The sequence below is a fragment of the Suncus etruscus genome (assembly GCF_024139225.1).
Source record: "Suncus etruscus isolate mSunEtr1 chromosome X unlocalized genomic scaffold, mSunEtr1.pri.cur SUPER_X_unloc_1, whole genome shotgun sequence".
NCBI classification, from domain to species: Eukaryota; Metazoa; Chordata; class Mammalia; order Eulipotyphla; family Soricidae; genus Suncus; species Suncus etruscus.
The window spans coordinates 405,484-433,354 of record NW_026060304.1 but is presented as its reverse complement, the minus strand read 5'-3'; the positions used below and the strand labels follow the sequence as shown (position 1 = coordinate 433,354).

General features: G+C 40.7%; 4 protein-coding genes across 5 annotated transcripts in view; 3 read left to right on the top strand and 1 right to left on the bottom strand.

The window, feature by feature from the left end:
• Positions 1-27,871, top strand: part of LOC126000509 (histone-lysine N-methyltransferase PRDM9-like) — a 770,602-nt gene that overhangs the window by 476,309 nt on the left and 266,422 nt on the right. The gene's annotated exons all lie outside the window — the stretch shown is intronic.
• The window catches only part of LOC126000518 (histone-lysine N-methyltransferase PRDM9-like), a 322,719-nt gene that overhangs the window by 89,002 nt on the left and 205,846 nt on the right, over positions 1-27,871 (top strand). The gene's annotated exons all lie outside the window — the stretch shown is intronic.
• LOC126000506 (histone-lysine N-methyltransferase PRDM9-like) overlaps positions 1-27,871 on the bottom strand; it is a 160,501-nt gene that overhangs the window by 27,520 nt on the left and 105,110 nt on the right. The window lies entirely within an intron of this gene.
• Positions 18,008-27,871, top strand: part of LOC126000517 (28S ribosomal protein S21, mitochondrial-like) — a 390,936-nt gene continuing 381,072 nt past the window's right edge. The window contains exon 1 of the mRNA XM_049767772.1: positions 18,008-18,365. Coding sequence (XP_049623729.1) covers positions 18,021-18,284 — 264 coding nt within the window. The 5' untranslated portion in view covers positions 18,008-18,020 and the 3' untranslated portion in view covers positions 18,285-18,365. The remainder of the gene's footprint in view (positions 18,366-27,871) is intronic.

Genomic DNA, 27,871 nt, shown 5'->3' with positions numbered 1-27,871 from the left:
AAGCTGTATGAGTTGCTCTCTATATTAAATATGATATCAAATCAAGTGAAAGGCATATGCCTCAACTACTGGGCATTGGAGAGACAGGGGTCTGGAAGCAAATGAGTGATGCAGGAAATCATGCACGCCTGGTTAAGGGGATAACCCAAGTTCAGGAACTCCACATGCAAGATTCTGGTCCTAAGAAGTCCATTGGTGGATAGAACCAGGTGTGATCCCAAAGCAAAACACAGTCAAATAAACACAAGAAAAGGTCTTATTTCCCAGAATATCTGGATGATGCATTCCAAGACTTCACCTTAAATCTGAGACTTCTCTCCTGGGGTTGGTAATCAATTTATTAATCATTTAACCTAACTCATCTCAAATAGATACTTTTTTAGGGACCGATCCTTTATTTAGAATTGGGTGACAGTATGGATTTTCTGTCCATTCTATTCCCTACTGATTCAGGGGAGGAAATATTAGATATCAGAATTATAAAAAGACAATTTTATAAGTACACAGGGAAAAATAAGGTGTTAGATGTTTGTTCCTTTCACAGGACAATTGCTCAGGTGTATTATGCAGTTTGTGTTGGCTGCATTTGTTCTCTGTGGGTCTTGATACATTATTTTTCATTACTACATTTGCCGGAATTCAAACCACCGTCCTTCTGCATTAAAGGCAAATGCCTTACCTCCATGCTATCTCTCCGGCCCGCAAAACATGAATTCTTACTGAAGCCTTTCCCACACTCGCTGCAAACATGGAGCTTCTCTGCAGTATAGGTCATTTGGTGTGTTTTAAGATTTAAACTATCATAGAAGCCTTTCTCAGGCCTTACATACCTATCTCTTAAAATTCTGTGCATTCTTTTTTCTGAATCTCCTCTACCTGTGTCCTTTGGGTTTTTATTCTGGCTTAGTTTCTTCCTCCAGTGCCATCTGTTTATGACAGCTCAGTATTTCACTACAAAATAGTTTAGAAAATAGCGTTGAAATTCTTTGAAGCATCATCTTCTTAGCCAAATGCATGAAGCTTTCTTTGTGCTTTTGACTTTCAAGTATGCCATTTCTTGGTTTGTTGTTATATGGATTCGATTGTTTCTGCCGTTGGTTCTAGTCATGTGAATAGGAATTCTTCGATTGAGGGTTCTATCTTGCAGATGTTCCTGAAAGGTTTTGAGAGGAAGGATTATGTTTCATATGGCAACTGAACAAGTTCTGACTGGAGAAGATGAGAAAGGAGGAACATGAATGGATTTCTGACTTTGGTTCTGCTGGAAGAGGAAGTGTTTGGCAAGAGTAGATGTTGACAAGACTGTCTGGACCCTAGCTCTATCATCTGATAGTCTCTTATAACTTCCCTATTCTGTAGACAAAGCAAGATAAAATCGTCTTTCTCCTCTATAGTCTGGTGAGGTTTTCTGTTTGGTTAGATTTTGGGTCCACACCTGGAGGATCCTACAACATACTCTGACTCTGTGTTCTGGGATCCCTACTGAGAGGCTGGGAGAGTTCTAAGCAATGCTGTACTGTATCTATTGCCACTAAGCAGTCTTTTTTTTTTTTTTCAGACCATTTGCATTTGCTAAATCTTCCGAAATTGAGAAAGTCCATATCCCAATTTTTTGGGGAGCCAAATCCCACAGTAGTGAGGTGTTAATCTCATTTTTGCACTGATCTAGTATTACTGGTTAGCTGGGGAAAACGATATAGAGTCAGGAAGATTGAATCGGAGTTGTTGATTGAAAGACAAACATTCCACCCACTGTATTTGAACTTCTATCCTGAAAAATACTGACATGAGATATAAAGCAACTTTTCTATACAAGACATTCTTTTTTTTTTTTTTTTTTTTTGGTCACACCCGGCAATGCTCAGGGGTTATTCCTGGCTTCAGGCTCAGAAATTGCTCCTGGCGGGCACGGGGGACCATATGGGACGCCGGGATTCGAACAGATGACCTCCTGCATGAAAGGCAAATGCCTTACCTCCATGCTATCTCTCAGGCCCCTATACAAGACATTCTAAAGTCATTAACTCTCTGGTATGTTTACTAAAGATCTTTTCTTCTTTTTTTCTTTTCTTTTTTTTTTCCCACTACTTGGTGACCCTTTTTCTCATTTCTTTTTTTTTTTTTTTTTGTTTTGTTTTGTTTTTGGTTTTGGTTTTGGTTTTTGGGTCACACCCGGCAGTGCTCAGGGGTTACTCCTGGCTGTCTGCTCAGAAATAGCTCGTGGCAGGCACGGGGGACCATATGGGACACCAGGATTCGAACCAACCACCTTTGATCCTGGATCGGCTGCTTGCAAGGCAAACACCGCTGTGCTATCTCTCCGGGCCCGTTTTTTTATATATATTTTATTTAAACACCTTGATTACATACATGATTGTGTTTGGGTTTCAGTCATATAAAGAACAACACCCATCACAGTGCAATGTTCCCATCACCAATGTTCCAAATCTCCCTCCTCCCCACCTAACCCCTGCCTGTACTCTAGACAGGCTTTCCATTTCCCTCATACATTCTCATTATTAGGACAGGTCAAAATGTAATTATTTCTCTAACTACACTCATCACTCTTTGTGGTGAGCTTCCTGAGGTGAGCTGTAACTTCCGGCTCTTTTCTCTTTTGAGTCTGAAAATTATTATTGCAAGAATGTCTTTCATTTTTCTTAAAACCCACAGATGAGTGAGACCATTCTGCGTTTTTCTCTCTCTCTCTCTCTGACTTATTTCACTCAGCATAATACTTTCCATGTACATCCATGCATAGGAAAATTTCATGATTTCATCTCTCCTGACAGCTGCATAATATTCCATTGTGTATATGTACCACAGTTTCTTTAGCCATTCGTCTGTTGAAGGGCATCTGGGTTGTTTCCAGAGTCTTGCTATGGTAAATAGTGCTGCAATGAATATAGGTGTAAGGAAGGAGTTTTTGTATTGTATTTTTGTGTTCCTAGGGTATATTCCTAGGAGTGGTATAGCTGGATCGTATGGGAGCTCAATTTCCAGTTTTTGAAGGAATCTCCATATCGCTTTCCATAAAGGTTGAACTAGACGGCATTCTCACCAGCAGTGGATAAGAGTTTCTTTCTCTCCACATCCCCACCAACACTGTTTATTCTCAGTCATTGTGATGTGTGCCATTCTCTGTGCTGTGAGGTGGTACCTCATAGTTGTTTTGATTTGCATCTCCCTGATGATTAGTGATGTAGAGCATTGTTTCATGTGCCTTTTGACCATTTGTATTTCTTCTTTGTCAAAGTGTCTGTCCATTTATTCTCCCCATTTTTTGTTGGGATTAGATGTTTTCTTCTTGTAAAGTTCTGTCAGTGCCTTGTATATTTTGGAGATTAGCCCCTTATCTGATGGGTATTGGGTGAATAGTTTCTCCCACTCAGTGGGTGGCTCTTGTATCCTGGGCACTATTTCCTTTGAGGTGCAGAAGCTTCTCAGCTTAATATATTCCCATCTGTTAATCTCTGCTTTCACTTGCTTGGAGAGTGCAGTTTCCTCCTTGAAGATGCCTGTAGTCTCAATGTCCTGGAGTGTTTTGCCTATGAGTTGTTCTATATATCTTATGGTTTGGGTCTGATATCGAGGTCTTTAATCCATTTGGATTTTACCTTCGTACATGATGTTAGCTGGGGGTCGAAATTCAATATTTTGCAAGTGGCTAGCCAGTTGTGCCAACACCACTTGTTGAAGAGGCTTTCTTTGCTCCATTTAGGATTTCTTGCTCCTTTATCAAACATTAGGTGATTGTATGTCTGGGGAACATTTTCTGAGTATTCAAGCCTATTCCACTGATCTGAGGGTCTGTCCTTATTCCAATACCATGCTGTTTTGATAACTATTGCTTTGTAGTAAAGTTTAAAGTTGGGGAAAGTAATTCCTCCCTTATTCTTTTTCCCAATGATTGCGTTAGTAATTCTAGGGTGTTTATTGCTCCAAACGAATTTCAAAAGTGCCTGATCCACTTCTTTGAAGAATGTCATGGGTATCTTTAGAGGGATCGCATTAAATCTGTATAATGCCTTGGGGAGTATTGCCATTTTGATGATGTTAATCCTGCCAATCCATGAGCAGGGTATGTGTTTCCATTTCCAAATGTCCTCTCTTATTTCTTGGAGCAGAGTTTTATAGTTTTCTTTGTATAGGTCCTTCACATTTTTAGTCAAGTTGAATCCAAGTTATTTGAGTTTGTGTGGCACTATTGTGAATGGGGTTGTTTTCTTAATGTCCATTTCTTCCTTATTATTATTGGTGTATAGAAAGGCCATTGATTTTTGTGTGTTAATTTTGTAGCCTGCCACCTTGCTATATGAGTCTATTGTTTCTAGAAGCTTTTTAGTAGAGTCTTTGAGGTTTTCTAAGTAGAGTATCATGCCATCTGCAAACAGTGAGAGCTTGACTTCTTCCTTTCCTATCTGGATTCCCTTGATATATTTTTCTTGCCTAATCGCTATAGCGAGTACTTCCAGCACCATGTTGAATAGGAGTGGTGAGAGAGGACAGCCTTGTCTTGTGCCAGAATTTAGAGGGAAGGCTTTTAGTTTTTCTCCATTGAGGATAATATTTGCCACTGGCTTGTGGTAGATGGCCTTAACTATATTGAGAAAGGTTCTTTCCATTTCCATCTTGCTGAGAGTTTTGATCAAGAATGGGTGTTGGACCTTATCAAATGCTTTCTCTGCATCTATTGATATGATCATGTGGTTTTTATTTTTCTTGTTGTTGATGTTGTGTATTATGTTGATAGATTTATGGATGTTAAACCAGGCTTGCATTCCTGGGATGAAACCTATTTGATCGTAGTAGATAATCTTCTTAATGAGGCATTGAATCCTACTTGCTAGGATTTTGTTAAGGATCTTTGCATCTGTATTCATCAGCGATATTGGTCTGTAATTTTCTTTTTTGGTAGCATCTCTGTCTGGTTTAGGTATCAAGGTGATGTTGACTTCATAAAAGCTTTTTGGAAGTGTTTCCGTTTGTTCAATTTCATGAAAGAGTCTTGCCAGGATTGGTAGTAGTTCCTCTTGGAAAGTTTGAAAGAATTCATTAGTGAATCCATCTGGGCCTGGGCTTTTGTTTTTGGGCAGACATTTGATTACCGTTTTAATTTCATCAATAGTGATGGGGGTGTTTAGATATGCTACATCCTCTTCCTTCAACCGTGGAAGATTAAAATAGTCCAAGAATTTATCCGTTTCTTCCAGGTTCTCATTTTTAGTGGCATAGAGTTTCTCAAAGTAGTTTCTGATTACCCTTTGAATCTCTGTCATATCAGTAGTGATCTCTCCATTTGCATTCCTAATACGAGTTATCAAGTTTCTCTCTCTCTTTCTTTGTTAGTTTTGCCAGTGGTCAATCAATCTTGTTTATTTATTCAAAGAACCAACTTCTGCTTTCGTTGATCTTTCGGATTATATTTTGGGTTTCCACTTCGTTGATTTCTGCTCTCAGCTTTGTTATTTCCTTCTGTCTCCCTATTTTTGGGTCCTTTTGTTGAGCACTTTCTAGTTCTATTAGCTGTGTCATGAAGCTACTCAGGTAAGCTCCTTCTTCCTTCCTGATGTGTGCTTGCAAAATTTTCCTCTCAGTACTGCTTTTGCTGTGCCCCATAAGTTCTGATAGTTTCTGTCTTTATTGTCATTTGTTTCCAGGAACCTTTCGATTTCCCCCTTGATTTCATCATCGGACCCACTGGTTATTCAGTATGAGGCTGTTTAACTTCCAGGTGTTAAAGTTTCCTTTTGTGTCCCTTTGGAATTCAAAAATAATTTCAGAGCCTTGTGGTCAGTGACGGTAGTCTGCAAAATTTCTATCCTTTTGATATTATGGATGTATGTTTTATGTGCCAGCATGCAGTCTATCCTGGAGAATGTCCCATGTACATTGGAGAAGAATGTGTATCCAGGTTTCTGGGGATGGAGTGTCCTATATATATCCACTAGGCCTCTTTCTTCCATTTCTCTCCTCAGGTCTAGTATATTCTTGTTGGGTTTCAGTCTGGTTGACCTATCCAGTGTTGACAAAGCCGTGTTGAGATCCCACACAATTATTGTGTTGTTATTGATATATTTTTCAGATTTGTCAACAATTGTATTAAATATTTTGCTGGCCTCTCATTAGGTGTATATATTTTTAGGAGAGTTATTTCTTTCTGTTCTACATACCCCTTGATTATATAAAATGTCCATTTTTGTCCCTTACAACCGTCCTGAGTATAAAGTTTGCATTATCTGATATTAGTATGGCCACTCCAGCTTTTTTATGGGTGTTGTTTGCTTGGATAATTTTCCTCCAGCCTTTTATTTTGAGTCTATGTTTGTTCTGACTATTCAGGTGCGTTTCTTGTAGGCATCAGAAGGTTAGATTGAGTTTTTTGATCCATTTTGCCACTCTGTGTCTCTTAACTGGTGCATTTAGTTCATTGATGTTGAGAGAAAGAATTGTCCTGGGACAATCAGTGCCATCTTTATATTGAAATTTGGTGTGTCTTTTGGTTAGTCTTGTCTTAAATTAGGTCTTTCATTTTTTCTCTTAAGACTGGTTTCGGTGGGCCCGGAGAGATAGCACAGTGGCATTTGCCTTGCAAGCAGCCGATCCAGGACCAAAGGTCGTTGGTTCAAATCCTGGTGTCCCATATGGTCCCCCGTGCCTGCCAGGAGCTATTCTGAGCAGACATCCAGGAATAATCCCTGAGCACCGCCGGGTGTGACCCAAAAAAAAAAAAAAAAGACTGGTTTTGAGTTTGTAAAGTTTCTGAGCTGTTTTTTGTCTATGAAACCATGTATTCTTCTGTCAAACCAGAAAGTGAGTTTTGCTGGGTACAGTATTCTAGGTGAAGCACTCATTTCATTCAGTCTTGTTACAATATCCCACCACTGCTTTCTGGCCTTGAGTGTTTCTGGTGACAGGTCTGCTGTAAATCTCAAGGATGCTTCCTTGAATGTAATTTCCCTTTTTGATCTTGCTGTTTTCAGAATTCTGTCTCTATCTGTGGGATTCGTCATTGTGACTAGGATGTGTCTTGGGGTATTTTTTCTGGGGTCTCTTTTGGTTGGTACTCTTCGAGCATGCAGGATTTGATCACATATATTCTTTAGCTTTGGAAGTTTCTCTTTAATGATTTTCTTGACCGTTGATTCTTCCTGGAAATTTTCTTCCTGGGTCTCTGGGACTCCAATGATTCTTAAGTTGTTTCTGTTGAGCTTATCATAGACTTTATTTTCATCTGTTCCCATTCTTTCAATAATTTTTTCATTGTCTGTTCATTTGCTTTAAGTTTTTTTTTCCAATCTCTCCTGCTGTATGGAATTGTTATTTATCTCATCTTCCACAGCACCAAGTCTATTCTCAGCTTCTGATACCCTGTCCCAGAGCTTATCCATTTTGTCATTCACTTCATTTACTGAGTTTTTCAGGCCTGTTAATTGACATGTTATTTCAGTTTGGAGTTTTGTGATTTCTGTCTTCATATTTTCTTGGTTCTTATTAGTGTTCTGTTCAACTCGTTCCATGGTTTCTTTGAGTTCGTTGAGCATCTTTCATATTGCTAGTCTAAAGTCCTTATCTGAGAGGTTGATTAGTTGGTTGGTCATTATCTGGTCATCAGAATTGTCATCTTCATTCTTTATGTATGATGCTGGCCTGCGTTGTTTCACCATTGTCACACTTGTGTTTTGGGTTTTTCTATGTGTTGTGGTGGTATTCATTGGTTAAATGATGCAGGCAGCCACACTCCTCTGGCTTTGCCCTTTCTGGATGGGTCAACTTTCCTCCAGGGGAGGGGAGTCCTCTGTGGATGAAGCCTCACACAGGATCAAATCTTAAGCCCGAGCATGCAGCAGAGAAACAGTCTGGAGAGAAATGCTGGGCTTCAGTGATCCAGCACAGTTCTTAGTGTGATTTTTTTCTTCTTGTTGCAATGATGTTCTTTTCTTAGAAAGAGCGCACAGCCGCATAGCAAAGCGGAGCTACGTGCTCTTCTGGAGCCTCTTTTCGGCCCACTCCCAAGAGGTTCACGCAACAGGACAGTAGACAGACACACACAGGCAGCTCTCACAGTTTTTCACAGTCGGGCCCCACTGGGCAGGCATAGTTTCATGAATTTTCTCAGCCTGACGTCACAAACAGGGGACCTGGCTTCTGCAAAGTACTGCTATAGCCAGTTTTCACATTATGGAGCAGTTCCTTGGTGTTCCCGCCTTAGAATTGGCCTCTGGGAGAGCAAGTTTTCTGGAGCCTCTTTTCGGCCCACTTCCAAGAGGTTCACGCAACAGGACAGTAGACAGACACACACAGGTAGCACTCACACTCACAGTTTTTCACAGTCGAGCCCCACTGGACAGGCCTCTTTATTCTTCTTAGGTGTAGTGACACTTGTATTCATGAAGTCAATTCTCAGTGACTTCTTGTGAGGGAAAAAGTAGTAATGTCAAAAGGAAGCAATTAGCTTTGTGTTATACCAATAGAGGTAGGATAGGTTGTGATTAGACCAAATGTCAATGTGCAGGAGAGGTAGCACAATGGTAGGGTGAATGGTGGTTCAAATCCTGGCATCCCATATGGTTCCCCGTACCTGCCAGGGGTAATTTCTGAGCGCAGAGCTCAGAATAACCCCTGAACGCTGCTGGGTGTGACCCCAAAACAAACAAAAAACCCAAATACAAAAAATTTGAGTCTTGGAACCTACAAAGTCATATTAGGTCCCAGAGGCATAGGACAAGTTTTCTGGTGAATGCCTGTGGACAATTTCAGTTAAATCCTAGACACTGTGTCTAGTCCCCCAAGCAAAGCCAGGAGTGATCCCTGAGCAAAATTCAAAATAATCCCCGAGGATTAAGGGTATAACTCAACTTTTCCAAGAATCCCAAAAGTCATATCTAGGGGAAGAATCACAGTTCATGAGACAAGGACCTGGTTTTGATCCCAATCACTGTGTGACCTGTGTGTAGTGCTGGATTGACCTAGTAATCCTTACCAGAATAAATATGGGTAGAAAGTCAATTCTGCATGCAGGTTAGATCCCCAATACTGCAGCATCCCCTAGCATTATTGGAATCCATCTCAATCACTGCATCTCAAGTATTCCATGAGAACAAATGAGAACAACCAGTGCTGGCATGATTCGGGAAGAAAGGAATTCTCATTCACTGCTGGTGAAAATTCTGTCTAGTCCAGCATTTCTGGAAAAAAAATATTAATATTTCTCAAAAAAACTGGAAATGGGCCTTTTATATGATGCATCAATACCACTCCTAGGTATAGACCCTAGGAACACAAACCAGACATACAACCACCTAGTTTTTGATAAAGGAGCAAGAAGTCCTAAATGGAGCAAGGAAAACCTCTTCAACAAGTGGTGTTGGCACAACTGATTAGCCACTTGTAAAAAAGCAAACTCAGACCCCCAGCTAACACCATGTATGAAGGTAAAATTCAAATGGATTAAAGACCTTGATATCAAATCTGAAACCATAAGGTGTATAGAATAACATGTAGGTAAATCACCACATGACACTAAAGGCATCTTTAAGGAGGAAACAGCACTCTCCAAACAAGTGAAAGCTGAGATAAATAGATGGGACTTTATTAAGCTGAGGAGTTTCTGCACTTCAAAGGAGATAGTGCCCAGAATAAAAAAGCCACCCACTGAGTGGGAGAAATTATTCACCCAATACCCATCAGATAAAGGACTAATATCTAAAATATACAAGGCACTGACAGAACTTTACAAGAAAAATAATCTAATCCCATCAAAAAATGGGGAGAAGAAATGAATAGACACTTTGTAAAAGAAGAAAGGCAAATGGCCAAAAGGCACATGAAAAGATGGTCCACATCACTAATCGTCAGGGAGATGCAAATCAAATCAACTATGAGATACCACATTGGCACACATCACAAAAAAGGAAAACAAGAAGTGCTGGCAGGGATGTGGAGAGAAAGAAACTCTTTTCCACTGCTGGTGGGAATGCCGTCTAGTCCAACCTTTATGGAAAGCGATATGGAGATTCCTCCAAAAACTGGAAATTGAGCTCCCATATGATCCAGCTATACCACTCCTCGGGATATACCCTAGAAACACAAAAATACAATACAAAAATCCCTTCCTCACACCTATATTTATTGCAGTGCTATTTACAATAGCCAGACTCTGAAAACAACCAAGATGCCCTTCAACAGATGAGTGACTAAAGAAACTGTGGTACATAAACACAATGGAATACTATGCAGCTGTCAGGAGAGATGAAGTCATGAAATTTTCCTATACATGGATATACATGAAATTGATTATGCTGAGTGAAATAAGTTAGAGAGAGAAAGATGCAGAATGGTCTCACCCACCTATGGGTTTTAAGAAAATTGAAAGACATTCTTGCAATAATTTTCAGAGACAAAAGAGATGAGGGCTGGAAGATGCAGCTCATAACATGAAGCTCACCACAAAGAGTGATGAGTATAGTAAAATAACTACATTGAGAACTATCCTAACTATGTGAATGAATGAGGGAAGTAGGAAGCCTGTCTCAAGTACAGGTGTGGGTGAGGTCAGGAGGACGGAGATTTGGGATATTGGTGGTGGGAATGTGATGCTCAGGGATTACTCCTGAAGGGGGGTGTTCCTTACATGACTAAAATCATATAACTACAATCATATTAGTAATCGCGGTGTTTAAATAAAGATAATTCAAATATTGATATTCTTAAAAAAACTGGAAATGGGCCTCCCATAGTATGCATCAATACCACTCCTAGGGGTAGACCCTAGGAACATAAAAATAAAGTACTAAAATGGCCTCCTATGTTCATTGCAGCATGATTTATAATAGCCAGAATCTGGAAATGACTCAGGTGGCTGAAAATGGAGGAGTTGCTAAAGAAACTCTGGTACAACTTCACAATAGAATACTGCACAGCCATTAGGAAAAATGAAGGCATGGCTGGACATGGAGATTATGCTCATATTATGAATTAGAGAGATAGACATAGATCTATCACATCAGTGAGATATAATAAAAATAAAAGATAATATGGTAATATTATGGGCCAGGTAATATTATGACTTTGACTACACAACTAGCCTGTCTGCCTGCTGGCATCTTTTGCCTGCTCACACATAGCTAGTGCATTAATTTCCTGAACCTTTTTTTTTTCTTTTTGGACCACACCCAGTGATGCTCAGGGGTTACTCCTGGCTATGTGCTCAGATATTGCTCCTGGCTTGGGGGACCATATGGGACACTGAAGGATCAAACTATTGTCATTTCTAGGTTAACGCATGCAAGGCAAATACCCTACTGCTTGCTCCACCACTCTGGCCCCCTGAACCCGTTTTAACTCTAAACTCATATGAATTATTTCCTGTGACAATATTGCTTTCAGACCCAAATTTCCCAATGCCCCTGATTATGGTGTATGGAACTTCCACAACAGTTTTGGGTCTTCACCAGGTGATGCTCAAGGAGTTTATGCTGATCATTACTCGGAGATAATACCTGATGCTCAAGAGATATTTCTTAATAAACTATTTGATTTTTTTCTTACATGATTTATCATATCCATATTCATCTTATTCAAAATTCACACATTTTTCCTATAACATTGTGAGCTTGTTGGGTTTTTGTCAATTTCTGTATTAAATTCAACACTGACATTCTGGACCCATGTGTGAGAATTGTGCAGAAATGGTTTCCTGAGAGGCTATTGTTCTCCTCCTTGCTCCTTGCTGTGCTCATATAACCTGGTGTCCTAAGCCTTCAGCCTACCATCTTCTCCTACTAAACATAATGCAGAGATTAAGTTGCAGAGAACTGATGGGAATAGATGTGAAGTCGATGTGGCCATTGTCAGTCAATATCTTCCAAAATCATTTTGGACGATCTGGGAATGGAGGATGAAAGAGATGACGAGTCAGTTTCCCACCCAACTATTAACACAGCTATATTTTGAGAAGACAGTTATTGATGTGTGTACCACAAGGATGAAACTCCTCAATCAGGATGATCATAACAAAGAATAGTGAATGGATGATGTCCCTGTCTTGGTCCAAAATTTTCCAAGAAGTGTCCAAGAAACACTTTTTGTCCTTAATTTGGCTGCAAACTACATACATACTAAGTTTTGATTGAGTTATGCTCAGGACATATTAATATGATCCAGAAGGAATCAACTGAGTTTCGCAAGATCTACTCTATGAAAAATGGAAGAAAAGTGAAGAATATTACAAATATTACTGAGGAGGGACCGGAGAGATAGCATGGAGGTAAAGCGTTTGCCTTGTATGCATAAGGTTGGTGGTTCAAATCCCAGCATCCCATATGGTTCCCTGAGCCCACCAGGGGCAATTTCTGAGCATAGAGCTGCTGAGTGTGACCCAAAAAAAAAAAAAAAAACAAAAAAAAAACAAAAACAAATATTACTGAGGAGAAAACTTGGTTAAGAAAAGAGAATCATTTGTGTGATGAAATATAAAATTCTCTGAAATTTTAACTTTGAATTGGTTGTTTCACATATTAAGTAATACTGTTTTATTCATAGTTGTTAACTTTAAAAAACTGCAGACAATCAAAGCACTAGGTGAATAGTCTTACCAGAAAACTGTTCTGTTTACATGTTTTTAATGTGTTAATGATTTCAAAACTATGAATTTCTTTGCATAAGATCTAATCTTTCTTTAGTTTTCTTTTATTTTTTTTTGTTCTGAATAAAATTGAACTATGGGGATTGGGGATAGAGAGATAGACCCTAATAGATCAACACTAAGACATATAGTAATTCAAATAGTTAAAAAAGAGAAAGAGATGAATTCTTCAAAGCAACAGGAGAGGAAAGAAACCTCAAGTACAAAGGAAATAAACATAAGAATCAAGTGAGACCTTTCATTTGAAACAATTCAGGCAAGAAGAGAGTGATATATATAAATTACTGAATGAAAGAAACTTTCAACCTAGAGTCCACTACCCAGCAAAACTCTCATTTACTTGGGAGGGAGTCCTAAAGACTTTTTCTCTTTTTCTCAGACAAAAAGAATTCATAACATTTGCACTAACCAAACTGGTTCTACATGAACTACTCAGAGAGCAGTTATACTAACCAAACACCCAATTGTAACAACAACAACAACCCTAAACAATATAACAGCACAACCCTCTCTGTCAATAATCTCCCTAAATGTCAATGATCTAAACTTCTTCATTAAAAGATAGCGTAGTAGAGGATTGGATCAGAAAACAAAAACCAGAAATCTGCTGCCTGCAGGAAACACACTTAAAAGATCAGGATAGACACAGGCTTAGAATAAAAGGATGGAAATCAATTATTCAAGACACTGGAAAACAAACAAAAAAAATCTGGGACTGCTATACTTATCTCAGACTAAATTGCACTCAACCTCAAAAAAGTGCTCAGAGACAAAGATGGACACTACTTATTGATAAGGAATCATTAGGCTAGGAAATGCTAACTCTGATCAACATTTATGCACCAAATATGTAGCCAGAAAGATATCTAAGGCTTTTGGTCACAAACCTGGAGAAACATATGAATGTAACAACACACTATTATCACCACTAAACAGATCCACTAGGCAGAACATTAGCAAAGACATAAGAGCCCTAAGTGAGAAACTAGAAGAATTAGGATTAAAGAACTTACTTAGGGCCCTCCACCCTCAGAAAAATGGAATACAAATCTTTTCTACGATAGACCAAGCTTTAGAACTCAAATCTAACTAACATAAAATCACAAATATAAAAATTATACCAAGCACCCTATCAGACCACAATGCAACAGAGATTAAGATTGACAGTAAAAAGAAGATGTGGAAAAAATCTAAAACCTGGAGACTAAACAACATACTGCCCAACAACACTGGATCAAAGAGGAAATCAAGGAAGAAATAAAAAGATTCCTTGAGATGAATGACAATAAAGAAACAAATTGCCAAAATCTATGTGACACAGCAAAAGCAGTAATTGGGTGGGGGACTCATAGCACAGGCCTGTGTTAGGAGAGAGGAAAATGACAAAATCCACAGCTTAAAGGGATACCTTAAGGATCTGGAAAACCAGTGGCAAAGCAACCCAAACCAAAGTAGAAGAGAAGACATAATAAAAAACAGAGCAGAAATAAACAACATAGAAACAAAGAAAACGGGGCCGGGCGGTAGCGCTGGAGGTAAGGTGCCTGCCTTGCCTGCGCTAGCCTAGGACGGACCGTGGTTCGATCCCCCGGCGTCCCATATGGTCCCCCAAGAAGCCAGGAGCAACTTCTGAGCGCATAGCCAGGAGTAACCCCTGAGCGTCACAGGGTGTGGCCCAAAAACCAAAAAAAAAAAAAAAAAAAAAAAAAAGAAACAAAGAAAACAATACAAAGAATCAATGAGGCCATGGTTCTTCGAAAGAATAAATAAGATAGACAAACAGCTGGCAAGACTCACGAAGAAAAAAGAGAAAACACCCAATTAAATATCACAAATGAAAGGGAAGAGGTTACAACAGAACCCAAGAAGTCAAAGACATCATTAGGGCTTATTTTGATCAATTACTCAGTTAAGTTAGACAACTCAGAAGAAATCGACAGATTTCTGGGAAAATATCACCTTCTGAACTTAATAAGGAGGAAGTAGAAAGCTTAAACAGGCAAATCACGTCTAAGGAAATTGAAACAGCAATTACGAAACTCCTCAAGAACAAAAGTCCAGGACAAGATGGTTTTACAGGTGAATTCTATCAAACATTTGAAAAGAATTACTACCATTGATCCTCAGGCTCTTCCAAAATATTGAAAAGACAGAAATCCTCCCTAATTACTTTTATGAGCTAATATCAGGCTCATTCCCAAAACTGACAAAGATATCACCAAGAAAGAAAACTACATTCCAATCTCACTAATGAACATGGATGCAAAAATTCTTAACAAAATCTTATCAATCCAAATTCAACAACACATCAAAAAGATTATACAGCATGATCAAGTGGGTTTCATTCCAGGAATGCAAGGATGATTCAACATATGCAAATCAATCAACATTACACAGCACATCAACAAAATGAAAGACAAAAACCACATGATCATATCAATCGATACAGAGAAGGTATTTTACAAGATTTAACACCCATTCATGATGAAAACACTTATCAAAATAGGGTCAGAAGAAACCTTCCTCAAGATAGTTGCAGCTAGCTATAAAAAGCGCACAGCCAATATTATCCTTAACTATAAAAGCCTTTCCACTAATATCAGGCACTAGGCAAGGCTGTCCACTGTCTCCACTCTCATTCAACATAGTTTTAGAAGTCCTAGCAATAACAATCAGGCAAGAGAAGGGAATAAAAGGAATCCAAATTAGGAGTTGATTAGAGGTTGCATCAAGAAAGTGATTTAATGTCTTGGGAACATTTAAGTAGGGGCAAACATATAACATCAAAACTATTTTGTTAATATGATTGTGCCAATTTATTATAAACTATAATTTAAAATAAATATTTGATTAAAGGAGCATTCTAAAGTCAGGTCCCAATGCTCACAGCTCTCACAGACTGGCAGCTTTTCAATGCCTCAGGATTGTGAGGATACTACAATGATAGTGCTTGGGAACCAAGGCAGGATCTTCCCTGCAGAGCGGCACTGGGCAACAGGGGGCACTCAGCATACACCATCCCATGATATCACGCAGGAGTATGCTCAGAGGCTTGGGAGGCTTTCCATCAAATCTGGGATGTTCCATTTTCAGACAGAAAAGTCTAAAATAGCACCCAGCTCGTGATTTCCTGAGCTGTTACAAATAATTTATTCTATTGGGAAACTAACACAACAAATAAATTCATGATAATCATTATCACACAATTTCTGGAAATTTCTAAAGATGGAACCACAGGACAATTTGATTTGTTTAACATTTTATATTGAAACCCAACTAGAAATGCCATTGTAAATCACAATGGTAACCTCAGCTGCCGGATGGAGCAGCTCGACAATTACATAGTCAAGAACCTCCTGATTTATTTGACTGACAAGTGCTACCAGGTCCCTCTGGAGAAAGTCTAATCTTCCTCAGCAGCTCCACGTGGAGGTTTCCTCTGAGACGATATACAACGGTGCCTTGGTCTATCACTGTAGGAATAAATAGGTTTATATTCTATTCAGGATACTTTAATCTTTGCTAGTGCTTGTCACTTATTGGATTTAAGCATTTTTGGATTGAAGCATATTTTGGATTGTTCCCTTACTCTGTTCTCTACCCCCAAAGTTTTGCTTCCCAATAAAGACCCCATATCTGGGTGAAATAGGTTTTAGTATTATTTTCCACAGCTGGGCTGACTGCCTGTTAGTATCTCTTGCTAACAGTCAAAGATTGGTGGTGGAACTTTCCTGAAGATGTTTTATTCCCACCAATCTGTGTGGATTATTTCCTAAATCTGCATTTGCTTCAAGAACTTTTTCTCTCCAAGCCCTTGGGGAAAAGGCATGAGGCTTCAGTTTCAGACCACTACACACAACAGCAGGTGCAAGCAGACTAGATCTTTCTGCACTAGGCCCTAAAGCTCCTGAAGACATTGAATTTTCCCCTGATGGATGGTGAAGTGCTCCAGTGTCTGTGCAACAAGATGAGCCCAGTCTGCTGTGAAACACCATAAAAACAAGAGCCTGCAACGGAGCCTTCAGAGTCCAAACACAGTCTTGCGCTGAGATATGCAGTGTTTGGTGGGCTTCAGGGACAACTACTCCACCCTGTTCATGGTACTCAGTGAACAGGCCAAGAACCCAAATCCCATCTGAGAGAGTGGAACCACTTCACCAACTTCTTTGCCACCTCCCTAAATGTCCAACCAGGGTATTGCGGGGCTCAGCAATATTTTGAACATGACTGAAAGGGTACAAAAAAGTTCAAGAATTCCACGTGAAGACCCGATATTGGAGTCCAACATCTGCTGTTCTCTATGGAGTTGCTCTTTATCTGAGCAAATGCTGACTTGAAGGCTTTCACCAGGTGTTCCCACGCTCAAGTACAACCTAAGGTACAATGGTTGGTTTCAGATCTAGTTCCTGCAGCAGAAGCATGCATACCTGTGCATGAGCATTGTGGACAGGTGCATCTATGCAGTGGCCAGCCGCATCAACCACAGCAACTTCAGCAGCATTGAGTACAATGGCACTGCCAGCCATGTAAGGGCATATGTGGCCTTGGTGAAGAGGGAGAAAGCTGCTTGAATCCTGGTAAATGACATTGGGCCTTTCCCAAAGGTGAACACCTATGAGAAAGCAAAATCACTTCAAAAAAGGAGCAAAAATTTAATCACACTAAAAAAATTAATCACACCAATTTAAATTATCACACAACAAATAAAAGACCCCAAGAAAGTGCAAGAATCTTGTGATTCAGAAGATTACTGTCAAGGCCAGAGTGATAACACAGCGATATGGCATTTGTCTTGCATACAGCTGATCCAGGACGGATCCTGGTTCGATCCCTTGCATCTAATATGTTTCCCCGACACTGCCAGCAGCAATTTCTGAGTGCAGAGCCAGAAATAACTTCTGAGAGTGACCGGGTATGGCCCCCAAATAAAATAAAACAAAAAATGTTCCTATAATTAGCATGTCAGGTCACTGTGTTTCTCAGTGAGAGTAACTGTCTGCAAGAACAGGGAATGGTGTCTCAGCTTAAAAATACTAATCCTCATACCCTTGAGCATCAACCACAGTGAACCAGAAGCTTCTTATCAGGTGAGATCAGATTTTAGCTTTGAGTGGTCTCCCTATGAATATGCAAATAAGTTGCTGTCTCCTGAATTAAATATTGAGATGCCTGTAATGAAGAATATCATAAGTCGGCGGCCATTTTGCCCGGGGCATCGTCGGGTCTCTCCTCCCTGACGGGCGCGCCTCCGACTGGCGCGGGTCACGGCGGGTCGGGGTCCGCCGAGGCCTGGGACCCCCTGGGCGGAGTGAGTCCGCCGCTCCTTCCCCGGGCCTGACCAGCCCTGCTCTGCGTCCCCCAGGCCGGCCCCGCCATGGCGCAGCACCTGAGGTTCCTCGCCAGGACCGTCATGGTGCAGGAGGGCAACGTGGAGGGCGCCTACAGGACCCTCAACAGGATCCTCACCATGGACGGGCTCCCTGAGAGCATCAAGCGGCGGCGCTACTATGAGAAGCCATGCCGCCGGCGGCAGCGGGAGAGCTATGAAACCTGCCGGCGAATCTACAACATGGAGATGGCCCGCAAGATCAACTTCTTGATGCGAAAGCATCAGGCAGACCCGTGGCAAGGCTGCTGAGGGTCCAGGCTGGAAGCCCTTCTCCGGAAGTGTCTCCTCTGCTTTCTGTTTCTGCTGACCTCTCACAATAAGCTCAGGTTCCTGTAACCAGGCCAGTGTGTAGAACATCCCCAATTGGCAAGAGATATCACTGAGTCAGTAAAAGAACAACCCAAAAGATCTTTTAGGAATAGAATGAGGGTTGCTAGGGCCTGACTGGGAGGACCGGATTTGCTATTGAGGAACAAACTAAACTGCTCTGGAAGACGAAAACCTGTGGAAGACAGCAGAGATGATCACGCTGCAGTGCCATTGTGCTCAGTGCCACTGAGTTGCGTGCACAAATGGTCCAATAACAAATTTGATGTAAAACTGACAGGAGAGGTCATTTCTGTACACGGTGGAATAGAGTTATGATTTCCTCTTCAAAAAAAAAAAAAGAATATCATAAGTCTATGGTTCTCTTCACTAAAATGGCCATGAGAGCATAGCCTATGGCATGGACTAGACATGCTGAAAGCTCTTTCTGCTCACAGTGTACACGGGTAAAATTCCCATTCCCTGACTTAGAAGGGAACTAGGCCTAGTCAGAAAGTCCTTCCATTTATGATTCTGTCCACATGTATGCACTTACCAGTGCAGCTGGTGCAGTCAGGCTGATCTGAGCAAACCTGGGTCATCCATGAAGATTTGCAAGGTATTCAGATATAGCTTCACCAGCTTCTGGATGTACTGGGTGCAGCAGATCTCTGGACTAAGGTTTGGTTGGATGGAGCTATAAATCTGAGTAATGGTGTAGACTTTTGTAGAATAAACACTGTTTTTAGGCTGCAGATACTCAGGTTATCTACAAGGTTACCAGGCTTCATCAAGTTACTGCAATAAGCTGACAGCCTGCCTGCTGCTTGGCTGCTTCAAGGCTGCAGAGGCCCAAGGTTACCAGAGCTGCAGGGCTGCACACTACAAAATACCAAGTCTGGACTCTGAGTACTTCAAAGGAAACTTCTCCTGTGCCTGTCTGTGTTTCTGAATACGTAAAGGTCTCCTCAGAGACCTAGGGAGTACACTCCCAAAAAAACTGTATTTTGAAGCTGCCGAGTGAGTAAACTCTGGCTGTGGGGGTTGCCGTCCGATTAGCTGAGCTCTCTGGCCTGCGGAGGCTTCGCCCTGCTGTGCCTTTGTTCACTCTGAGGACTTTGAGGGAAACTTCTCCTGTGCCTGTCTGTGTTTCTGAATACCTGAAGGTCTCCTCAGAGGCCTAGGGAGCACACCCCCGCAAAAAAACTGCATTTTAAAGCTGCCCAGTGAGTAAACTCTGGCTGTGGGGGTCACCATCCAATAAGCTCAGCTCTCTGGCCTGCAGAGACTCTGCCCTGCTGTGCCTTTGTTCACTCTGAGGACTTCAAGGGAAACTTCTGTGCCTGTCTGTGTTTCTGAATACCTGAAGGTCTCCTCAGAGGCCTAGGGAGTGCACCCCCCCCCCCCAAAAAAAAACTGTCAACTAGAGGCAGCAGAAGAGTGTGGCCACTTTGCTTCATTTTGCAGCCACGCACTCTTTCCAACCAATGAACCCCACCACAACACGCAGGATAAACCACACTACAAGCGTGACGAAGTGGAAACCTCGCAGGCAAACACAATGCACAGAGAATGAAGACGAAAGCTTGGATGACCTAATAAATTCCAACCACCTGATTAACCTCTCAGATAAGGAACTTAAAATGGCAATATGGAAGATGTTTGAAGAACTCAAAGAAATATAGATCAATCTGAACAGAACACAAAGACAGAAATCAGAAAACTCCAAACTGAAATAACAGATCTGAAAAACACAATAGCTCAACTGAAAACCTCAATGGATGGCCTCACCAGCAGGGTAACAGCAGCTGAGGAGAGAATCGGAGTACTGGAAGATGTGATGCAGAAAAACTCAACACAACAGAAGAAATTGGAAAATAACCTTAAGACAAACAAACAGGCAATGGAAAAAGTACTCAAGAATGAGAACAGATGAAAATAGAAGTCTTTGATAAACTCAACAGAAACAACATAAGAATCGTCGGAGTCCCAGAGGCCCAGCTAGGAGATTTCCAGGAATAATCAATTATCAAATACATCATCAAAGAGATACTCCCAGAGTTAAAGACTACATGCAACCACATGCGTGTGACTACATGCATGCACAAAGAGTACCAGCTAAAAGAGACCCAAAGAGGGCCCGGAGAGATAGCACAGCGGCATTTGCCTTGCAAGCAGCCAATCCAGGACCAAAGGTGATTAGTTCGAATCCTGGTGTCCCATATGGTCCCCCGTGCCTGCCAGGAGCTATTTCTGAGCAGACAGCCATGAGTAACCCCTGAGCACCGCTGGGTGTGGCCCAAAAAACAAAAAAACAAAAAACAAAAAAAGAGAGAGAGAGAGACCCAAAGAAAAACACCCCAAGACACATCCTCGTTACAATGATAAATCCCACAGACAGAGATAGAATACTGAAAGCAGCAAGATCTAAAAAGAAAATTACATTCAAAGGAGCATCCCTAAGACTTACAGCAGATATGTCACAAGAAACTCTCAAGGCCAGAGGACAGTAGTGGGATATTGTGACAAGAATGAATGAAATGAATGCCTCACCAGGAATACTGCACAAGCCTGACTCACGTTCAGGTTTGAAGAAAGAATACATAGCTTCATGCATAAATAACAGCTCAGAAACTTCACAGATGATAAACCAGCCTTAAAGGAAAAATTGACAGGTCTAAGACAAGAAAGACCAACAAACACAGCAAACTTATCTACAAAGATGACATTAAATCCTATGACAATCAACTCCCGCAATGTCAATGGACTAAATTCACCAATTAAAAGACACAGAGTGGCAAATGGGTCAAAAAGATGAACCCAACCTTCTGCTGCCTACAAGAAACACGCTTGAAGTCAGAACAAATATAGACTCAAAATCAAAGGCTGGAGGAAAATCATCCAAGCAAACAACACCCTCAAAAAAGCTGGGGTGGCCATATTAATATCTGATGACACCAACTTTATACTCAGAAAAGTGGTAAGGGACAGAGATGGACACTGTATACTAATCAAGGGATATGTGCAACAGAAAGAAATCAGACTCTTAAATATATATGCACCCAATGAGAGACCAGCAAATTATCTAATACAATTACTGACAAATCTGAAAGAAGAAATCAATAATAACACAATAATTGTGGGAGACCTCAGCACGGCCCTATCAACAATTGATAGGTCAACCAGACTGAAACCCAACAAAAACATACCAGCCCTGAAAAGAGTAATGGAAGAAAGAGGACTACTATAGATACTAGATACATACATATATATATATATATATATATATATATATATATATATATATATATATATATATATATATATATATAGGGCACTCCATCCAAAAAAAACTGGATACACATTCTTCTCCAATGTACATGGGTCATTCTCCAGGATAGACTACATGCTGACACATAAAACATACCTCCATAAAATCAAGAGGATAGAAATCTTGCAGGCTACCTTTGCTGACCACAAGGCTCTAAAATTAGATGTGAACTACAAAGCCACACAGAAGAAAAACTTTAACAATGGGAAATTAAACACCCTGCTACTGAACAACCAGTGGGTCCGAGATCAAATCAAAACTTTCCTGGAAACAAATGATAATGAAGACACAAACTGCCAGAATCTATGGGACACAGCAAAAGCGGTCCTGAGAGGAAAATTTATAGGTCTACAAGCACACATCAGGAAGAAAGAAGGGGCATACCTGAATAACTTAATGACACAGCTCAAAAAATTAGAAAATGACCAACAAAAGGAATCAAAAATAGGCAGACAGAAGGAAATAACAAAGCTGAAAGCAGAAATCAATGAAGTGGAAAACCAAAAACAATCTCAAAGATCAACGAAAGCAGAAGTTGGTTCTTTGAAAAAATAAACAAGATTGATAGACCATTGGCAAAACTCACAAAGAAAGAGAGAGAGAAACCTGATAACCATATTAGAAATGAAAAGGGGGAGATCACAACAGATATTGCAGAGATCCAAAGGGTAATCAGAGACTACTTTGAGAAACTTTATGCTACTAAACATGAGAACCTAGAAGAAATGGAAAAATTCTTGGACACTTATAATCTTCCACATTTAAGTAAGGAGGATGTAGCATATCTAACCACCCCCATCACTACAGAGGAAATTGGAACTGTAATCAAACATCTGCCCAAAAAGAAAAGCCCAGGCCCAGACTGATTTCCTAATTAATTTTTTCAAATCTTTCAAGAGGAGCTACTACCAATCCTAGCCAGGCTCTTCCATGAAATTGAAAAAAACTGGAACACTCCCAAACAGCTTTTATGAAGCCAACATCACCTTGATACCAAAACCAGACAGAGATGCTACCAAAAAAGAATATTACAGACCAATATTCCTGATGAATGCTGATGCAAAGATCTTCAACAAAATCCTGACAAATAGGATCCAATGCATCATCAAGAAGATCATACACCACGACCAAGTAGGTTTCATCCCAGGAATGCAAGGATGGTTTAACATCCGTAAATCTATCAACATCATACACAACATCAACAAGAAGAAAAAATAAAAACCACATGATCATATCAATAGACGCAGAGAAAGCATTTGATAAGGTCCAACATCCATTCTTGATCAAAACTCTCAGCAAGATGGGAATGGAAGGAACCTTTCTCAATCTAGTTGAAGCCATCTACCACAAGCTAATGGCAAATATTATCCTCAATGGAGAAAAACTAAAAGCCTTTCCTTTAAATTCGGGTACAAGACAAGGCTGTCTGCTCTCCTCTTCAACATAGTACTGGAAGTTCTTGCTATAGCGATCAGGCAAGAAAAATATATCAAGGGAATCCAGATAGAAAAGGAAGAAGTCAAGCTCTCATTGTTTGCAGATGAGATGATACTCTACTTAGAAAACCCCAAAGACTCTACCAAAAAGATTCTAGAAACAATATACTCATATAGCAAGGTGACCTGGTGTGGTCCAAAATCCAAAACAAACAAAGAAACAGTTATCTTCCAAATGCAGGGTAAGAAAAGGTGAAGTTGATGAGGCCATGGTGAAATCGATCATTTATAGAATGAAAAGCATTTTAACAATAATCTTTACTTGAAACTAACTCTATGGTGTATTCTATGGGTGAGCGATGTAGGAATGAGGGGAACATTTCTATTAAGCCATTCTCAGACTCTGAGTCTCTAGAAGAGGTAGCTGGTTCATCATATCTTTTTTTCCTCATCTGATATACTCGAATTTAAGTTATATTTGGGAAATGGGATCTTTTCAGTTGGGTGCCAGTAGTGAACTTATCATCTCAGGAAAGGCCTTCCTTTAGATTGAGAATGCATCACTAGTAAAATAGCACTCTTTTAGCTTTGGGGATTGTGACTTGTCATTCCCTGATCCTCATCTCTATTGTCTGGATATTCTTGCCATTCTATCTTATTTTCCCTTTATATCCCACAAATGAGTGGAATCCTTTTATGTGTATTCTACTCTTTCTGACTCATTTCACTCAGCACAATATTCTCATATATTCCTATGAATAGCAAATTTCATTTCTCCTAACGGCTACATGGTATTCCAGTGTAAATATGTTCCTAAAAAGTTCTTTATTCACTCATTTGATCTCCAGTAATTAGATTTTCCAGATTATGGCTATTGTAAACAGTGCTTACCAAGCGTGATTAGTGAACACAAAGCAAGAGTGGATATGAACATGGTCTGCTGGATACTCAGAGAGTATATAAAAAAATTAAAAAGAAAATAAACTCATTGATGTTTCAGAAGAATGTGCTGCAGTGAGAAATTGCCCCCCTCCCTCCAGTGAGATATTTTTAATTTTTTTCATTGGGGGCCACAGATGGCAGTGTTCAGGGGTTTCTCCTGCTCTGCAGACAGGAATCATTCCTGGCTGCCTCGGGGCCTCTAGGGGAAACCTAGGATTGAACCCTGATATGCCACCTGCAACACATTAGCCATCCCTTATGTCCTCTAGCTCCAGCCCTAGTTGGGAAATTAAGTGGCAAATAGGGGCATTATTTTTTCAGTTCTTTGTGGGAATCCCCCTGGCCTTCACACATGGGGTCATTGGCTCTATACTGAGTCCGTTTCCTCCTAGGAATAGAGTTCCATCGCCTGATTCCAGTCCAGAAGGACAAAATCCAACTTTCAACTCGCAAATGACTGGAGACTAGCTAGAGCCTGGCCCTTTAAAAAGGCGGCCGGAAGTAGTTTGACATCACGCAAACCGCCATTTTTCTTTCTCTGTTGCCAGGCAATGAGAGGGAAATGCCATCCACCTCCATCGCTGCCCAGATGGACAGTTTTGGGGGATCCTCCTGGAACTTCATCTGACTGCTTTGTGATCTTCCTCACCCTACCTTCAGACCCGCCAGACCATAGGGGCTGCGGGAGCTGGGTCAAGCCCAGAAAGGCCTCACCATTCCCACACCAACACAAGGACTATTTAATTTATATTAAGACAGCACTCATATAGTTCTGATCTCTAGTATTTCCTTCAACCTTGAAAGCAGCAGGAATTACAATGGACAGGAAACTTACCCAATTCTAAACAGAATCAGTTGTTGATAAAGTATTGAGAACAGTTAGGTTACTTTATTAATAAATTGCTTGTCCCAGGAAGAACATCTCAGATTTAAGGTAAAATCATGGAAGTTAATGTCCAGATATCCTGGGAAGTAAGACCTTCTTTTTGAATGTATTTCCTTGTGTGTCTGTGTCACACAAGATCAGTGCTCTGGGCTTACTCCTGGCTTCGTGCTCAGATTATAACAAAGTGGACAAATTGGGGTGCTATGTATCAAACCGAGGTCAATCATGTTTAAAGCAGTTGAAGTACACAGAGAACCAGCACTCCAGGACCAGAAACGGATTTCTATAAGAAATAACAGTTGTTGTGTTCTCTTTGAAGCTTGAATGAGGAGGAGGTGTGTCTTGCAATTTGGAAACAGGAGGCAATGACTTGTGCAGCCCTGCTCAGAAGGTCTGCACAAACTTTCCAAATTCTGTGACTTCAGCTGGGTTATCTTGTCACAGGAGGAACAATATGGCACTGTTTAAAGAAAAAACATTTGGATGCAGAATTATAAAGTTCTTTCTGCTCTACATACCCCTTGATTAATATAAAATGTCCATCTTTGTCCCTTACAACATTCCTGAGTATAAAGTTTGCATTATCTGATATTAGTATGGCCACTCCAGTCTTTTTATGGGTGTTGTTTGCTTGGATAATTTTTCTCCAGCCTTTTATTTTGAGTCTGTGTTTCTTCTGACTATTCAGGTGCGTTCTTGTAGGCAGCAGAAGGTTGGATTGAGTTTTTTGATCCATTTAGCCACTCTGTGTCTCTTAACTGGTGCATTTAGTCCATTGACGTTGAGAGAAAGAATTGTCCTGGGATTTAATGTCATCTTTATATCGAAATTTGGTGTGTCTTTTGGTCAGTCTTGTCCTTAAATTAGGTCTTTCAGTTTTTCTCTTAAGACTGGTTTTGAGTCTGTAAAGTTTCTGAGCTGTTTTTTGTCTGTGAACCCATGTATTCTTCCGTCAAACCGGAAAGTGAGTTTTGCTGGGTACAGTATTCTAGGTGAAGCATTCATTTCATTCAGTCTTGTCACAATATTCCGCCACTGCTTTCTGGCCTTGAGTGTTTCTGGTGACAGGTCTGCTGTAAATCTCAAGGATGCTCCCTTGAATGTAATTTCCCTTTTCGATCTTGCTGTTTTCAGAATTCTGTCTCTATATGTGGGATTCGTCATTGTGACTAGGATGTGTCTTAGGGTGGTTTTTCTGGGGTCTCTTTTGGTTGGTACTCTTCGGGCATGCAGGATTTGATCACATATATTCTTTAGCTCTGGAAGTTTCTCTTTAATGATGTTCTTGACTGTTGATTCTTCTTGGAAATTTTCTTCCTGGGTCTCTGGGACTCCAATGATTCTTAAGTTGTTTCTGTTGAGCTTATCATAGACTTCTATTTTCATCTGTTCCCATTCTTTGACTAATTTTTCCATTGTGTGTTCATTTGCTTTAAGTTTTTTTTCCAATCTCTCCCACTGTATGGAATTGTTATTTATTTCATCTTCCACAGTACCAAGTCTATTCTCAGCTTCTGATACTCTGCCCCAGAACTTATCCATTTTGTCATTCACTTCGTTTACTGAGTTTTTCAGACCTGTTAGTTGACATGTTATTTCAGTTTGGAGTTTTGTGATTTCTGTCTTCATATTTTCTTGGTTCTTATTAGTGTTCTGTTCAACTCTATCCATGGTTTCTTTGAATCCGTTGAGCATCTTCCATATTGCTAAAGTCCTTATCTGAAAGGTTGATTAGTTGGTTGGTCATTATCTGGTCATCAGAATTGTCATCTTCATTCTCTATGTCTGATGCTGGCCTGTGTTTTTTCCCCATTGTCACACTTGTATTGTGGGTTTTTCTACATGTTGTGGTGGTATTCATTGGCTAAATGATGCAGGCAGCCACACTTCTCTGGCTCCACCCTTTCTGGATGGGTCGACTTGCCTCCAAGGGAGGGGAGTCCTCTGTGGATAAAGCCTCACACAGGATCAAATCTTAGGCCCAAGCATGCAGCAGAGAAGACAGTCTGGAGAGAAATGCTGGGCTTCAGTGATCCAGCACAGTTCTTAGTGTGATTTTTTCTTCTTGTTGCGATGTTCTTTCCTTAGAAAGAGCGCAAGGCCGCATAGCAAAGTGGAGCGGCCGTGCTCTGCTGGAGCCTCTTTCAGCGCACTCCCAAGAGGTTCACACAAGAGGACAGTAGACAGACACACACAGGCAGCACTCACAATTTTTCACAGTCGGGCCCCACTGGACAGGCGTAGTTTCCTCGTTTAACAATTTTTTGGGGGGCTACACCCAGTGGTGCTCAGGGGTTACTCCTGGCTGTTTGCTCAGAAATAGCTCCTGGCAGGCACGGGGAACCATATGGGACACCAGGATTTAAACCAACCACCTTTGGTCCTGGATCGGCTGCTTGCAAGGCAAACACCGCTGTGCTATCTCTCCGGGCCCTCGTTTAACAATTTTTAACTTTTCACTATAACATGGAGGTATAATCATAATCTTGACAGAACCATACTTTTAGGTGGACTCTCTTCACAGTGCTCATCTTAGAGGACTGACTACATTGGATTTACTGTTCAATATTTGCATTATTGGACTTCATGGTCATATTGTATATAAAATTCTCTTTCAGATTTACTCGACTCTGCTTTAAAAAATATTTTTCTTGTTGTGATTTTAAAGATATTCTTTTGGGGTTGGGCAGTGGCACTAGAGGTAAGGTGCCTGCCTTGCCTGTGCTAGCCTTGGACGGACTGCGGTTCAATCCCCCGGTGTCCCATATGGTCCCCCAAGCCAGGAGCGACTTCTGAGAGCATAGCCAGGTGCGACCCCCGGAGGGGGACCCCCGACCTGCGGGAGTGGTTGGTTAAGGGTCGCTAGTTATTCGCAGGTTTCCCGAGCAGATCCGGTCTTATGCTGTAATAGAACTGTGAGAGGTTAATAGAAACA